At 40.0% G+C, this 16,974-nt stretch overlaps 1 protein-coding gene across 1 annotated transcript in view; it reads left to right on the top strand.

Moving 5' to 3' along the window:
- LAMB1 (laminin subunit beta 1) overlaps positions 1 to 16,974 on the top strand; it is an 80,258-nt gene that overhangs the window by 18,878 nt on the left and 44,406 nt on the right. Inside the window, exons 8-16 of the mRNA XM_073619677.1 lie at positions 631 to 833; positions 6,759 to 6,879; positions 7,152 to 7,340; positions 7,700 to 7,879; positions 7,967 to 8,079; positions 10,006 to 10,085; positions 10,475 to 10,610; positions 10,715 to 10,873; positions 16,341 to 16,468. Of these exons, the coding sequence (XP_073475778.1) occupies positions 631 to 833; positions 6,759 to 6,879; positions 7,152 to 7,340; positions 7,700 to 7,879; positions 7,967 to 8,079; positions 10,006 to 10,085; positions 10,475 to 10,610; positions 10,715 to 10,873; positions 16,341 to 16,468 (1,309 nt within the window). The remainder of the gene's footprint in view (positions 1 to 630; positions 834 to 6,758; positions 6,880 to 7,151; positions 7,341 to 7,699; positions 7,880 to 7,966; positions 8,080 to 10,005; positions 10,086 to 10,474; positions 10,611 to 10,714; positions 10,874 to 16,340; positions 16,469 to 16,974) is intronic.

Genomic DNA, 16,974 nt, shown 5'->3' with positions numbered 1-16,974 from the left:
GGCAGGCTGAATGTACCAAGCCGATCGATCAATTTGGGCACAACCAGCCTGCCGGATTCTCTTGTGATTATCACTAGCGGCTGATATAGCCGCTAGCGATAATCAATGTCTTCTCCCGGCTGGGAAGGCTTACCCCCCCGCCGGGAGAAGATAATTGCTCAAAAGGAGGGATTCCCCTGTCAGCAATATCTGCGTTGATGGGGGAATCGTGGTTGCAGGAATGAAATTTGCACTGGGTATGGCCTGCCTTCGCTGTGAAAGGCATTGCCTACTTGTTTACTTTCCTACTCCCTTTGATAAACAAACAGTTGTGCCCCTTTCTTTATGGATTTTCCCTACAACTTGAGTTCAGTATAATATTTGCCAAGTCTGAAACAAATGTTATAGCTGCTGAGAGATTTGATGACCTTGATGATGTTGGGCAGATGCTTTATTTGACATTGGCTTGCATATATATTCCTAGACTTGCTTATAAAACTCAGATTCTAGCAGACAATCTTATTTTACATTACAAAATAAAGCAAGGCCAATGTAAATATAAAAAATTTTGCCAACATTGCCTTTCGTATTTCTTTTATTCTACTAATGATGACCTTTTTATTTTTCATTTCATTTTCTATATTTTTCAAGGCTTGTTAAGAATTACAAACCTGAGAATAAAGTTCCTAAAGCTCCACACTTTGGGTGATAACCTTTTGGATTCACGAGTTGAAATAAAAGAGAAATACTACTATGCCATTTATGATATGGTTGTTCGTGGAAACTGTTTTTGCTATGGACATGCTAGTGAATGCGCACCTGTAAATGGATATTCCGACAATGTGGAAGGAATGGTAATTACGACCTACAGTTTGCTCTTCTCTTATCACTATGGCATGTTCTAATATTTAGTATTGTCCAGGGTTGGTTAACATAAAGGTATTTGTTAATGTGAAACTATAAAACTTTTTTTGATAGTGCAAGGAAGAGATGAACACCATAACGCTCCTCCTATCTGTTTTATCAACCTTAAAACAATCTTCTGTGAATATTTTTCTTAGGGTTCAGCTTTTGATGTAGGCAGCATGCATTATTTTACAATTCAACAACAGCCCTTTTGGCTATTGTCAATGATTAAACAGATAAAATGTATTACTGCGCTACCATATACGGGGAAAGGAAACACTAGGAAAAGCCGCCTACACCAAGTGGGGTGCAACCTGACCCTATATATAAAAGAAATGATTAAAAGTGTGGTGTTGCGCTAATCCTTAAAGAATATAAAAGTATGTGGGAAAATATATAAATCATTAAATAGTGTAAGTGTGTCACACTTATGATGAGGGTTCTAATATATTAATAAACAAATCCGTGATTCACCAACATAGACAACCTGGTGCAAAAATAATCGTAAATAAATAACACATAACGGATGTAATAAAATCAAATGGCAATACCTGGCTAGAAAATTAATAAAAATAGGCGTATATAGTGCAGCCGGATATAATGCAAACAAACGAAGATAAAACGTGACTTGTGCTCATGAACACAATACAAGTGACAGTTTAACTGGAACCTTGTGATATTCAAAAAATAAAGTGCACAAATCCACGTGCATAAAAAGTGATCCACTGAAGGGTAATAAAGTCCAAATAGTGTGTATAAACAGTGATCCATTGGGAATAAATGAAAGTGACTAATAACAGTTGTGATGTGTATCCTTTCTTCATGCAACACAGCACGCAGTGGTGGGCAGTGGCCCCTTACCTGAAGGTAATGGGGTACTCGCTTTAGCCAATATTGGGCATGGCGACCCTTAGCTAGCAAAACCACAGCGTCAACCAATTGTGGGAACGATACTAATTAGATCCTATCCTGGCTTATCTTCTCTGGGGGCATCCGTCTCTCAAGTAGTCTCGGGGTCACCAAGATAAAGACATCAAGAAGAGAATCCCACAATGGTGTAGTAACATTTGGCAAACAGTAGATTTTATTAAAACTAATCAGAGTACTCACATAAAAACAATAGCAATGCGTGGAGATCCGACGAGCGGCGAGCTCGTACCGCTAATCACCATAGAGTGCCTGTCCCTACTGTTTGCCAAATGTTACTACACCATTGTGGGATTCTCTTCTTGATGTCTTTATCTTGGTGACCCCGAGACTACTTGAGAGACAGATGCCCCCAGAGAAGATAAGCCAGGATAGGATCTAATTAGTATCGTTCCCACGATTGGTTGATGCTGTGGTTTTGCTAGCTAAGGGTCGCCATGCCCCATATTGGCTAAAGCGAGTACCCCATTACCTTCAGGTAAGGGCCACTGCCCACCCCTGCGTGCTGTGTTGCATGAAGAAATGATACACATCACAACTGTTATCAGTCACTTTCATTTATTCCCAATGGATCACTGTTTATACACACTTTATTTGGACTTTACTAACTTTCAGTGGATCACTTTTTATGCACGTGGATTTGTGGACTTTATTTTTTGAATATCACAAGGTTCCAGTTAAACTGTCCCTTGTATTGTGTTCATGAGCACAAGTCACGTTTTATCTTCGTTTGTTTGCATTATATCCAGCTGCACTATATACGCCTATTTTTATTAATTTTCTAGCCAGGTATTGCCATTTGATTTTATTACATCCGTTATGTGTTATTTATTTACGATTATTTTTGCACCAGGTTGTCTATGTTGGTGAATCATGGATTTGTTTATTAATATAATAGAACCATCATCATAAGTGTGACACACTTACACTATTTATTTATTGATTTATATATTTTCCCACATACTTATATATGCTTTAAGGATTAGCACAACACCACACTTTTAATTATTGTCAATGATTGGTGGGATTAGTTCAAGTAAGTTAATCAAGGTAAAGACAGACTCCTTCTATTGCTGACTTTGAGCCAGGACTAGGAATGAGTGTCAGGCTCACATCCTTCCAGGTTTGAGATTCGCAGCCTAGGTGAATTTATATGTAGATGGGAGATTTTTTTTTCAAACCATAATGCACTGATGGTCTATGAACTATGCCAAGCAGGTGTAGTGCCAGTGAATTTAAGGCTGTTACAGGTAAAGCATAGTGAAAGCTCATGGGGTAAGTTAGGAAACCTGCACCTTAAGTATAATTGCTAGCTCTTTTGGCAATAACCCTTTTTGCTGCCTTTTTTTTTTTATTTAGGGCACATTCACTGCACAACTCTTTCCCCATGGATAAAATAAAAGTTTTGAATATGCCAGTTAGGCCTACTATTCCTAATTAAAACTCTCCTGCTGCTGGTTATTTTACACTGCTGTGTTATTTGCAGTATCTTTATTCTTGTAGCAAAATACCAGCCTGTGCTTGTTGTATCTAGCAAATTTGAGCCTAGCCTTGATGTTTACAATTTTCCTGCTGCTGGCAAATTTACACTACTGTATTATCCACAGTCGCCTAATTCTTGTAGTAGAATTGTGTAAAATGTAGGCCTAGGCTTGTTATTTAAAATTGGGCAGCAGCAGAACAATTTAAAACTGTGTAAAACACCTGCCTCTCTAGTCCATTTCAGGCAATTCTCTCTCATTACAAATGCCCTGCCACTGGCCAGTTTTACCCTAGGTTCACATATGTGCGTTATTGTAGGCCGCATTTGCGCGGTCATGTCAACCAATTCATTTCGGTGGGCTGATGTGGCTTTGTTTCCCAAAGAAAAAGGTACATGCACCGCGATTTTTACATGCGTGGGAGTGCCATTCTGAATGAATGGCAGCCCTGTGCATTTTCGCAGAGCAGCACGTTTTCATTGCGGGTGGTTGCAGGTGCTGGAATCGCTGCCATGCGCAGAGGTGTTAACCAAGCCTTACACTGCTGTATCATCTGCAATCTCTTAATTCTTAATGAGGGCTTGATAGAAATTGTTCAGCTGCAGGAGAGTTTTTCATCAGTGAGAACAGGGACAGCCACAGTGATCTACTGGGCAATTTTTATAAGCAGGTCAAAGCGATTTTATCAAGGTTTGATGAAAATGCATTACTGCTAAAGCTACCTGTAAAAACTTCTTCTCCCTTTTTTTTTTTTTTTTTTTTTTTTTTTTTTTTTTTTTAACCACTTCAGCTCCGTAAGGTGACCAGGCCATTTTTTGCAATATGATACTGCGTCACTTTAACAATTGCGTGGGCGTGAGAAGCTGTACTCAAAATGTATGCCCCCCCAACAAATAGAGCTTTCTTTTGGTGGTATTTGATAACCTCTGCGTTTTTTTGTTTTTTTTTTGTTTGTTTGTTTTTTGTGCTATATACAGAGACCCACAATTTAAAAAAAAAAAAAACAAAAAAAAAAAAAAAAAAACCAATATTTTTTACTTTCTGCTATAAAACTTTCCCCCAAAAAAATGTAAAAAATCAAATTTCTTCATCAATTTAGGCCAATATGTATTCTGCTACATATTTTTGATTAAAAAAAAATATGTGTATATTGATTGTTTTGTGAAAAAGTTTTATAGCGACTACAAACCATAGTATTTTTTTATTTTATTTTACTAGTAATGGCAGCGATCAGCAACCTATAGCCGGACTGTGATATTGCGGCGGACAAATCGGACACCTAACTGACACTTTTGACACTTTTTTTTTGGGGACCAATGACACTAATACAGTGATCAGTGCTAAAAAATATGCACTGTTACTGTACTAATGACACTGGCAGGGAAGGGGTTAACATCAGGGGCGATCAAAGGATTTAGTGTGTTCCCTGGGTGTGCTTGCTAACTGTGGGGGAAGTGCTTTGACTGGGGGGGGAATGTAAAGATCAGTGTTCCTGCTTAGCAGGTACACAGGATCAGCACATTCCCCTCTCACAGAACAGCGGTCTGCCTTGTTTACATAGGCAGACTGCCGTTCTGCCTTTCTCACAAATGATAGGCTGGTCCAAGCTGATATCGCGTCCGCCTGACCCGCTGATTGGCTCCCACTGTGCTTCCCAGACGTGTCTGGCAAAGAGCGGCCGCCCTGTCGCAGTATATCTACGGTAGGCGGTCGCTGATTGGTTAAACTGAAATTAATGAGATTGGGGTGCTGCTGCTGTATGTGAGTCAAGCTAATTGTACAAAACAAAATCAGCCACAGCCGTGTGTGCTGTTGCCAAGACTGTGCATGAAAATCATACTGTTCCAAAACACCATGTACAGCTTTAAGGCATTCCTCAAGAATGCTATTTAAAGTATTTTTCTATTGTCAATGTTGCCCTCAAAGCCATGTAAGGACCCGAACTCTGCTTTACAGTAATCTTCTTCTTTTTTTAAATTTTTAATTGATACGTGTCCCCAATGGCAGTGCCCAGCCTCCTATATCTTTTTGAGACAATAGTTTGCCCATGTGTCCTAAAAATGGCCAGGATTTAACAAGATTCACCTCCCCATCAACGTCTACTGGATGTGCCTCTAAGTTTTTAGGTTTGCCTAACTTTGAACAAGATTTTCTGAACCCTTAGTAAATCAAAACTGGGCAGATTACTCCATCATTAGCCAGGACTTTCGAAAGGGTGATAGATTCAGTTTTAGCATGTCTTCCAGTTTTGGGTATGTGATTTTCTACTAAGATACTCATTATTCAAAAAATGGGCTGCAAAACCCATACACAAAAAAATTCTGGACAAACGAAAGTCTAAGTATTCAGTCCTACAGTCACATCATGGAGCACGGCTGAACAAATGTGCTGTAAATTCATTTTTTTTTTGGCCTATAGTGCTTCTGATTCTAAATACATAAAACATCAAGACTCTTTTTGTATAAAAACTTAGAAAACTGCTTTTTTCCTATATTGTGTGCTCCACTGAACTCCTCCTTAAAGTTTGCTTTGCATTTTTGTATTATAAAGTGGAAAGCATCTCTATCAAAAAGTTCCACCCAATGGCTTGCTGTCGTGAAGAGGACTTTAGTCACAGGGCATTGATCTGGCCATAAACCTACTGTTTGCTAGGATGTTGTGTTGTGAAACCAAAATTATTCAAAATGTTCACAAGAGACTCTCATTTTTCTTTTACTTCTGAATGCTAATTGACCAAACATTAAAGGAATTTCTCCTCTTACCTAAATATGCATGGTTCAAATTGGCAGAATATTTTGGAATTGGTTTTTTAAAAATATCACCCCATGTTGTAAACTAAACACTGCCCAGAGACAAAGGGAGTCTGATGTGTGAGCACTAGGCTTCTGCATCTTCTATCGGCTAAATATGACAAGTAAGCATGCCCATGCTTTCGTGAGAGAATGAGAATCCCCCTCTGACACTCCTGAATCTGACTTATCAAACGGGGGAACAAAAATGGGAATGACCATTCATCAGATTTCTGGTAATAATGCCTTTATAATTGAGATTGCTTCTCAAGGCAGAGTGAACAACCATCTTTTCATGTATATGAGTATCTTAAGCTTGGATGTGGGAAAACAAAGTACTGTTCTAGGAATTGCAGAACCCATAACTTCCATTTGTGAAGTAAGCATGACTCTTCAATTTTTACAAGCTTCGGTCAAGAAGATCTAATTTACGCTTGCATGTACCGAATGACACCTCTGTTGCTGTATAGATGCAAGATGCCGTGGTGTAGGTCTCAAATGTCAAAATAATCAACTAAGCATTCTAATAACTTGAAAGACCAGAGAGCTGTAAATGTTATTTTAGTTTAAAACACAGACATTGAAAATGGTCATTTTTTTAAAATACAACATAGAATGATCTATTGAATAGCTTGGATGTAGATGATAAACACTTCTTTCTAACCTTGCATTCTAGGTACATGGACGCTGTGTTTGTAGACATCACACAAAAGGTCTGAATTGTGAACAGTGTATGGACTTTTATCATGATTTGCCTTGGAGACCAGCAGAAGGTCGTAGCAGTAATGCTTGTAAAAGTGAGTTCACAGATAATAAATTATTGTTTTTCATAGGATGGCATCAAGTAACTTTTTACACTGACATACATTTTTTTTTTTTCTTGGAGTTTAATGCCGTTTGACTAACAATTGAATGAAATGTCATAGTCAATCACTTGTTAAAGGATCACATCTCCCACAACAGAACTTTATAATCACCAGCTTTCCTTAGCTGTTCTTTTGTCACTTTTATTTTTATTTGTGTCTGTCCTAATACATTTTGCTCATTAAACTGCATCATCTTCCTGCAGAATGCAACTGTAATGCGCACTCTACACAATGTCACTTTGACATGGCTGTATATATGTCAACTGGAAATACAAGTGGTGGAGTGTGTGATGATTGCCAGCATAACACAATGGGACGGAACTGTGAGCAGTGCAAGCCATTCTTCTATCAGCATCCAGACAAAGACATACGTGACCCAAACATCTGTCAACGTAAGTATGGTGCTTTAAAAGAAAACTTCTTTTGGTCTCTTTTTTTTGGCAGCCCTCCATTTTGTTACTCACAGCAGCTATTATTTGTCTTATTTGGTTGACATCTTAAGAGAGAGGTGTTATACGGCTTTATAAGGATCTGTTCTTTTCAGCTTTCCTAGAGCTGTTCTAATTTTTTTCCTAATGAAGAAAAAAATGTTAATGTTCAACATGAAGTGCACGTAAACTGCTATGCAAGAGGTTAATCTGCAAAACAAATGCAATTTAACATGATCTTGAAATCTGTAGACATGTATTTCTTTAGAAAACTGCTTTTTGACCAAAAGCTAATGTTATTGGTTGGCAACATTTTTTTCCAGCTTGTAATTGCGACCCAGCTGGATCCCAAAATGGTGGCATATGTGACCGTTATTCAGATTTCTCTGTGGGACTTATTGCTGGCCAATGTAGATGCAAGTCAAATATAGAGGGAGAGCGCTGTGATCGATGCAAGGAAGGCTACTATGACCTAAATGCAGAAGATCCAGATGGATGCCAGCGTAAGAATTCTTTCAATATGTGCCTCACTTGGATGATATCCTCTCAAACAATTGACAAACATCTGTATCTTGTTTCCTGTCTTATAGCTTGTGGATGCAATCATCTAGGAACTATTCCTGGTGGCAATTCGTGTGACTCAGTAGAAGGAAACTGTTATTGCAAGCGTTTTGTGATGGGAAAGCAGTGCGACCAGTGCATGGTAGTAAAAATTATTCTGAATGTCTGCTTTTTATTTTTGTTCTTTCAAATCTAATTTTTCATAAATAACATAAGGCAGCAAGGGAAGAAATCTTACTGTATTAAACCCCCTTGTTTGATGCATGTGTATATTCAAGCCTGCTCACTAAAAGAACAAAATGCTGAATATGCAGCACACATTGTAAAATATTTTAGGCTGCATCATTGTAGAGGCACAACTCTATACAATGAGTACAGCTTATTAAAAAAATATTTAGCATAATTAATAATCATAATATGTTCCAGAAGAAGCAAAAACTTTATGCACAATCAAAATTGGAAAAACAATTACTTGATGTTCTGGTATAATTAGACAAAATAAAGGAATAGCACAGAGTTCTTGGGTTATAGGTTCTGTACTACGAAGCTGAATGTTAATTTACATGTACACATAGCCAAATAAACCTAATCACTGATGCCTGACCTGTAATGTACAACTTGGCTGTGATAGAAATCTGGTAGTTGCCACTGCTGACCAGTTATTATTCTTCAAATTATGGTATACAAAAAAAGTGAGTAAATGGGACTTTAACCTCCCTGGCGGTATGATTATGTCAGATTTTTGATGCTCAAAGCGGTACATTGTTTTGCATGGAAATTTGGCATTTTATATTGTAGACCTGTAATTCTTAGGAATAACACAGTTAAATCTGTCCAAACAAGAGTCTAGTAGACATCCCGTGTATGATAAAGATTGAAACACAAAATCATTTAAAAACTATTAATAATTATAACAAATAATAATAAAATGTATTCAATAATGCAATCAAATCAAAAACACTGAAATTTGCTCAGATGCAGAATTGTCGCTGTCATTACTATCGGTGTTTGATGACGAATTTCCCCACGAATCACTATCACTCAATTCTACATGTTATTCTAATTAATTATCGCTGTTTTCTAGCTGGACGCTTTTTGGTTGCTATGAACATTCTCAAGTTTCTAGGCAGAAAGAACAGTATATATAATATAAAACTGCATGCAGGGCACTGGACAAAGCATTATGGACAAGAAGGATGTTAAATAATGTGATACATAATGTAATCTGTAAGAATACAATGTACAGTATGTGTTATGTGTTTTTCACTTTTTGAATTTGGTGCCGGGCTCCGTCCCCATGCATCGTGACGCTCGAAGGGAATGAAGCCCGGCACTGTGATAGATCGAGCAGAGTACACAGCTCACTGACACAGTGTGAGGACATCTCAGGATCCTGGGGACAAAGTAAGTAACTTTGCCTGGATCCTGCGATGCAATCCCGATTGTGGCTCGGGGGGGTACCACTTTTGGTAATGAAAATTCACCCCCACACTCAGGATTACCACCTGGGAGGTTAAAGTGGATGTAAACTTGATTCATGAAATCTGAGCTGGGCACATATATATCTGTAGTGTTTTCTTATCTCTCTTCAAAGCACTATGTCCCGTAGCTGTCTCTTGCTCTGTAGCTTTGTTATCAGCCTGATAACTTCTCACACGTTCTCCGAGACACATCAGAGGATCTTTTTTAACAAACTGCCCACTCCAAGCTTCACTACACAGTAAATCCTTGACTTGGTTACAAGGTAGTATGAAAAGTTGAAACTGTTCTCCTGCATGATTATTGATGGCAATACACTAGACTCTAGGTTCTGGATGACATTTATGAAGCTTGCCCTGTCAGCCACAGCAGCTCTCTTATTTATATCCACATAGGTTCCCATGTAAAAAAGTAGCAGTAGATATTTAATATTTTGCATTTCCTCTTACTGTAGATCTCATGGCTAGCAAAGTGGCATTCATATTGCTTTGTATGCCTTACTAAAAACACAATGGTCCATGTCTAATGCTGAATGTTTAGAAATGTGTGACAATTCTGGTAATAACCAGCCTTTGAATTTTTTAAACAGCCTGGATTCTGGGGTTTGAGCAATGACCTGGATGGATGTCGACCTTGTGACTGTGACCGTGGTGGAGCACTGGATAACATGTAAGCCACAGGTTCCCTTTTCCCTTTTACTCTCAAATACCTATATGGATTTTAGAATGCTTATCAACACCCTCAAACATCATTTCTGCATGCATTTTACTGTTGGTACATTGTTAGAAAAGACAAACATTTAAAGTATTTCCGATTTTATTTTTCTTTGGCATCCAGAGTAATTGATTTCTATATAATGATTTCATTTCTAAATATGGGTGCGTTTGTCTTCTAGAAGAATAAAAGATTATAGAAAACAATTTCCATTGCCATAAGATCGTTTCCAAATGCTAAAATCCACATGTTTAATTGTGCATAGTTTTCTAGTGCAGTTTCAATCAATTTGCCCCATGGAACCACTGCTGAGTTAATTATGTCTTGCTTTATTCACCTTGCAGCTGTTCTCCTGAGTCAGGCCAATGTCGCTGTAGGCCACACATGATTGGTCGTCAGTGCAATGAAGTGGAGTCTGGATTTTATTTCATCTCTTTAGACCATTACATCTACGAAGCAGAGGATGCAAATTTTGGCCCTGTAAGTACTAGTTTGCAGTAATCTGTGAATTTCTATCTTTTCACTAACAATAATAATTTACAGATTGTAAACTGATGTTATTTTTTATTTTTTTTTATCAATAGGGTGTGAGAATTGTTGAACGCATGCACCCTCAAGATCGGACCCCATCTTGGACAGGACCTGGATTTGCCCACGTTCCAGAAGGAGGATACTTGGAGTTTCATATTAAAAATATTCCAGTCTCAATGGAGTATGATCTTTTAATCCGTTATGAACCACAGGTTAGTGAATCAAAAAGTAAAAAAGGTGTGTATTTGTGTTATCATGAGCTCTTTTTAAACAATGCTGGATGTGGAACTGATTTGTCTCTATATGTCAGTGGTCACCCCTAACTTAAAGAGGAACTTCAAGCCCTCCTCCCTTCCCCATACACATATACATTTTGCACAGCCTGCAGGCTAATAGCACAAATGGATGAATCTCCCCTTTCAGGCTATTGTATTCTGACAGCCGGTGCAGCTGTCAGAATACCCGCACAGTGCCTGCATCTGAATAGATGTAGCAACTGTTCATCTGACAATTTTCTGACAGGTTCCTAAATAAAATAAAATCAATTGAACAATCTATTTGCTGAACTTGGCAATTCCAGCAGGAGCATACAATGCTTAAATTTCGACTGAGAAAGCAGGAATCATTGTACATTCGAGCAGTGTATAGCTTGAATGAAAATGGCACTTTATAAACATACCTACAATGGCCTGTGAGCTTTGTGAATAGAGACATAGGGGTTGATTTACTAAAACTGGAGAGTGCAAAATATGGTGCAGCTGTGTATGTAGCCAATCGGCTTCTAACTTCAGTTTGTTCATTTAAGCTTTGACGAAAAAAAAAACTGGAAGCCGATTGGTTTCTGTTCAGAGCTGCACCAGATTTTGCACTCCTACAGTTTTTGTAAATCAACCCCAAAAGTCTCATCTGCAAAAAAAGCTGCTTCTGATTTCTCACAAAATTCTTGAGAAAGTTCAGTGAGCTGTGCTTGCATTGGTGCAGAGATTAATTGTTAAGTACTTGCTTGGCAAGGGAGCTTGCAGGCATTGCATCGCTGGGAGGGAGGTATGTGTAGGTGGACTTTAGTTCCACTTTGAGCAGATGCCTCCTCGTATGTGTGTGTGTGTGTGGGGGGTGTGTGTGTGTGTTGGCAAAACTGTAAAATTTACAGCCTGATCCACACAACTGAATTGTGCACACATGATCAAAAACATTGAGCAGATAAGGGAATTATGCAATCTGATATTGAATATCCCTGATTTGACATCAATGTAGATTTTGATTGGAAGGAAAATGAATTTGCACCCTATACACAGGCTACATATCTGCAGATTAGGTCTATAATATCTTGCAGATACTCAGCTGATATATGGGTAAATTAAACCTATTTTAATTGCTCTAGTCTACAACATACTGGACATGCATAACAGTGCATGTAAGTTGCATTAGAAAAAAATATTTATGGAAATTGGTTGTATTAGTGCACAGTAGCTCACAAAAGTGAGTACACTCCTCACATTTTTGTAATTATTTTATTATACCTTTTCATGTGACAACACTGACAAAATGACACTTTGCTACAATATAAAGGAGTGTACAGCTTGTATAATAGTGTAAATTTGCTGTCCCCTCAAAATAAAACACAGCCATTAAAGTCTAAACTGCTGGCAAGAAAAGTGAGTACACCCCTAAGTGAAAATGTCCAAATTGGGCCCAAAGTGTCAATATTTTGTGTGGCCACCATTATTTTCCAGCACTGCCTTAACCCTCTTGGGCATGGAGATCACCAGAGCGTCACAGGTTGCCACTGGAGTCCTCTTCCACTCCTCCATGACGACATCACAAAGCTGGTGGAGACCTTGCGCTCCTCCACCTTCAACTTGAGGATGCCCCACAGATGTTCAATAGGGTTTAGCTCTGGAGACATGCTTGGCCAGTCCATCACCTTCACCCTCAGCTTTTTTAGCAAGGCAGTGGTCGTCTTTGAGGTGTTACATTATCGTGTTGGAATTCTGCCCTGCGGCCCAGTCTCCGAAGGGAGGGGATCATGCTCTGCTTCAGTATGTCACAGTACATGTTGGCATTCATGGTTCCCACAATGAACTGTAGCTCTCCAGTGATGGCAGCACCCATGCAGCCCCAGACCATGAAACTCCCACCACCATGCTTGACTGTAGGCAAGACACACTTGTCTTTGTACTCCTCTCCTGGTTGCCGCCACACACACTTGACACCATCTGTACCAAATAAGTTTATCTTGGTCTCATCAGACCACAGGATATGGTTCCAGTAATCCTGCTTGTCTTCAGCAAACTGTTTTGCGGGCTTTCTTGTGCATCATCTTTACAAGAGGCTTCCTTCTGAGATGACAGCCATGCAGACCAATATGATGCAGTGTGCGACGTATGGTCTGAGCACTGACAGGCTGACCTCCCACCCCTTCAACCTCTGCAGCAATGCTGGCAGCACTCATACGTCTATTTCCCAAAGACAACCTCTGGATATGATGCTGAGTATGTGCACTCAACTTCTTTGGTCGACCATGGCGAGGCCTGTTCTTAATGGAACCTGTCCTGTTAAACCACTGTATGGTCATGGCCACCATGCTGCAGCTCAGTTTCAGGGTCTTGGCAATCTTTTTATAGCCTAGGCCATCTTTATGTAGAGCAACAATTCTTTTTTTTTTTTTAGATCCTCAGAGTTCTTTGCCATGCGGTGCCATGCTGAACTTCAAATGACCAATATGGGAGAGTGAGAGCGATAACACCAAATTTAACACACCTGTTCCCCAGTCACACCTTATGCAGCATACACAAGGTCGGACTTTTCGACCGGACTTGTCCGACGGACGCCGATGGACCAAATCCGGTGGACAATCCAATCGTGTGTGGGCTTCAATGGACCTTCAGCAGACTTTTCCAGTTGCAAATCTGACGGACTTTAGATTTGGAACATGCTTCAAATCTTTACGTCGTAACTCCGCAGGACCCAGAAATCCACTCGTCTGTATGCTAGTCCAAAGGACAAAAACCGACGCTAGGGCAGCTATTGGCTACTGGCTATCAACTTCCTTATTTTAGTCCGGTGTACGTCATCACGTACGAATCCGTCGGACTTTGGTGTGATTGTGTGTAGGCAAGTCCGTTCGTTAAAAAGTCCATCGGAAATCCGCTGGTAAGTCTGTCGGACCAGTCCGGTCGAAAAGTCCGACCGTGTGTACGCGGCATTAGACCTTGTAACACTAACGAGTCACATGACACTGGGGAGGGAAAATGGCTAATTGGGCCCAATTTGGACATTTTCACTTAGGGGTGTACTCACTTTTGTTGCCAGCGGTTTAGACATCAATGGCTGTGTATTGAGTTATTGTGAGGGGACAGCAAATTTACACTGTTATAAAAGCTGTACACTCACTACTTTATATTGTAACAAAGTGTAATTTCTTCAATGTTGTCACACGAACAGATATAATACAATTTTTACAAAAATGTGAGGGGTGTACTCACTTTTGTGAGATGCTGTATATAGCATTCAGGATAATGGTAATTTCAATAATTAAAAAGTAAACATACATTTCTATGCTGTCAACACCCAAATCTATCTCTCTACCCCCCCCAGCTCACAACATCTGTCTCCTCAGGTAGCACTAATTTACTGACTGACATATCCGTCTGGATGTCAACCCACTTCCTCAAACTCAATCTACCCAAGAGCCACCCAGAGCTCATAATATTTCCTCCCCCACGTGCCCCTTCCCCTGATTTCTCTGTCAAGATCAATGGCACAACCACAAACCCATCCATGTATGCCAGGATGCTAGGTGTTATCCTGGCCTCTAGACTCCCCTTTCAGTCCCCCATCCAATCACTTTCTAAAGCTCACCCCGATACGCATTGTCAAGACAACAGCCAAGCTTTCTCCTTGCTTCCCTCGGCTTGCTCACCAACATCTTGAGCTCCAAGCCTCACTTTGAATCTGGTCTCACTGAGCGTTTGATGTCACGCCTGGGAGTCCAACGCTCACTGGTTCCTATTGGGGCTTGCTTTGACTGTCTCCCGGACCCTTTTCCACCTACGGCTGGCTAACTGTGCTGCCGCTCACCGCTGGATACCATCAGAAACTCTCTCGAGGCTCTACATAGTCTCCCAGTCCACACTAAAATTGGGTTTTCCCTCCCCCTTGCCCGTTTGTGTGGATTTCATAGGGGATGCATGAGGATTCCATCACTGCAGCAATTCTATCAATAAGTGGTAAGCAAGCTGATTGTCTACCATCTACGCAAAGGAGAATTTTAATTGTTTTCTTAATAAAAAAAAATCCTCTTATGGCAACAATAGATTGATAAATTGTTGTTCTTATTGATTTTTGCCTGTTTATCTGTCCGCACAAGACTGGCTTAAGTAGCGCTTTTCCTTATGGTTGCCATTGACTGTGTACAAAATACGCCCCTTCCTAACCAATGACACCACAAAGCTTCTGATCCACTCTCTGGTTATTTCTCGCCTCGTCTACTGCAATTCCCTCCTCATTGGCTTACCTTTTAAATAGGCTCTCCCCTATTCAGTCAATCATGAATGCTACTGAAAGACAAAAACAATTCCATAGCTCAACTCACCAACCAGTCTGCTGACCAACCAAATTACCTGTCTAAGCGTCTGTTAAAGGCAGCGGTTTAGTTAGCACGCATTTGCAAACGCATGTGAAAGCTGAAAGGCCTTGTCACGGCACCCTGTGTTGCATGCAGTCCTAACACTACAAATTTATAAGTGTCTCCACAGTGGAAGCACATGCATGGAATGGATAGATGTGGGGCAGGTGAGCCTGGAGGCAGACCAAGCCCCCTTAAAGGAACAGGAGCACACTGGACACCCAGCAAGAGCACAATGGCAGCGAAGGTGCCCAGTGTGTCCCCGGACCATATATATGAACAGTAACAAAAAACTGGCCACTGCCCCCACCTATAACTGGCCTTCACAACAAGGGGCACATGGAAGGGCTATCACATGAAAGACAAAAACAATTCCATAGCTCAACTCACCAACCAGTCTGCTGCTACTGCCAGACTCATCAACCAAACCACTCAGCATCTGCTACCCCTCTCTGCCAATCCCTCCATTGGCTGCCACTCAACCAACAAATTAAAGGAGTTGTAAAGGCAGAAGTTTTTTTTTATCTTCATGCATTCCATGCATGAAGATTAAAAATCTGTGTGTATGGCAGCCTCACCAGCACCTCCCTAATACTTGAGCCCCCTCTCTGTCCAGGGATGTCCACGGTTCCCTTGGCCATCTGGGACTTTCCTCCTGATTGGCTGAGACACAGCAGTGGCGCTTTTGAGCTATCCCTGAAAACTTTTCTCTTCAGAGAAGCCTATCCTGCCTCCACCTAACAACTGTACTTTTATTTTCTCCATCAGCTCATCCCCCACAGTTATTACCTTTTTGTATCACTTGACCCTCCCTTTTAGATTGTAAGCTCTACCAAGCAGGTCCCTCTGATTCCTCCTGTATTGAATTGTGTTGTAACTGTACTGTCTGCCCTCACATTGTAAAGTGCTGCGAAAACTGTTGGCACTATATAAATCCTGTATAATAATAATAATAATTTGTCATTTATACTTTTCTCCATGTGAACAGTGATAATCCTTTGGAATGGTTAATGTTTTTTATTTGGAATGTTTGTTTCTTCTGTCATCCTCAGCTCCCAGAACAATGGGAAGAAGCAGTGCTAACAGTTATTCGTCCAGGGAAAATTCCCACAAGCAGTAGATGTGGTAATACCATCCCAAGTGATGACAACCAAAGTGTAGCATTACCTCCAGGATCTAGGTAATTGGGAAAATAAAGATAATGTACAGATCATGCATGATCAGCAATTAATATTTATAGAATTATTTTGTGATTTGCACTTGGTCACTGTGTAAACAAGGCAGATTGCTGTTCTGTCAGAAGGGAAGGTATTGATCCTGATCTTTGCCTTCCCCTAGTCAAATCGCCTCCCACACAGCAAGTGTTCACAGGCTAGGAACACACTTAACCCTTTGATAGCCCCTGATGTTAACTCCTTCCCAGCCAGTTTCATTAGTACAGTGACAGTGGTAAAAAATATGCCCTGATCATTGCATTCGTGTCACTGTTCCCCAAAAAGTGTAAAAAGCCACATTATAGCAGTCCCACCATAAGTCGGCGATGGCTGCTATTACTAGTAAAAAAAAAAAAATATCCCATAGTTTGTCGACACTGTGACTTTTGCACAAACCAATCAATACGGTAAATGTATTGGCCTAAATTGATAAAGAAATTTAGATCTTAAAAAAAAAAAAAATAAAATTTTA

Source organism: Aquarana catesbeiana, linkage group LG03, assembly GCF_042186555.1.
Source record: "Aquarana catesbeiana isolate 2022-GZ linkage group LG03, ASM4218655v1, whole genome shotgun sequence".
NCBI classification, from domain to species: Eukaryota; Metazoa; Chordata; class Amphibia; order Anura; family Ranidae; genus Aquarana; species Aquarana catesbeiana.
Note: the sequence above shows the minus strand (reverse complement) of the source record. Positions and strands in the feature narration are given on the sequence as shown.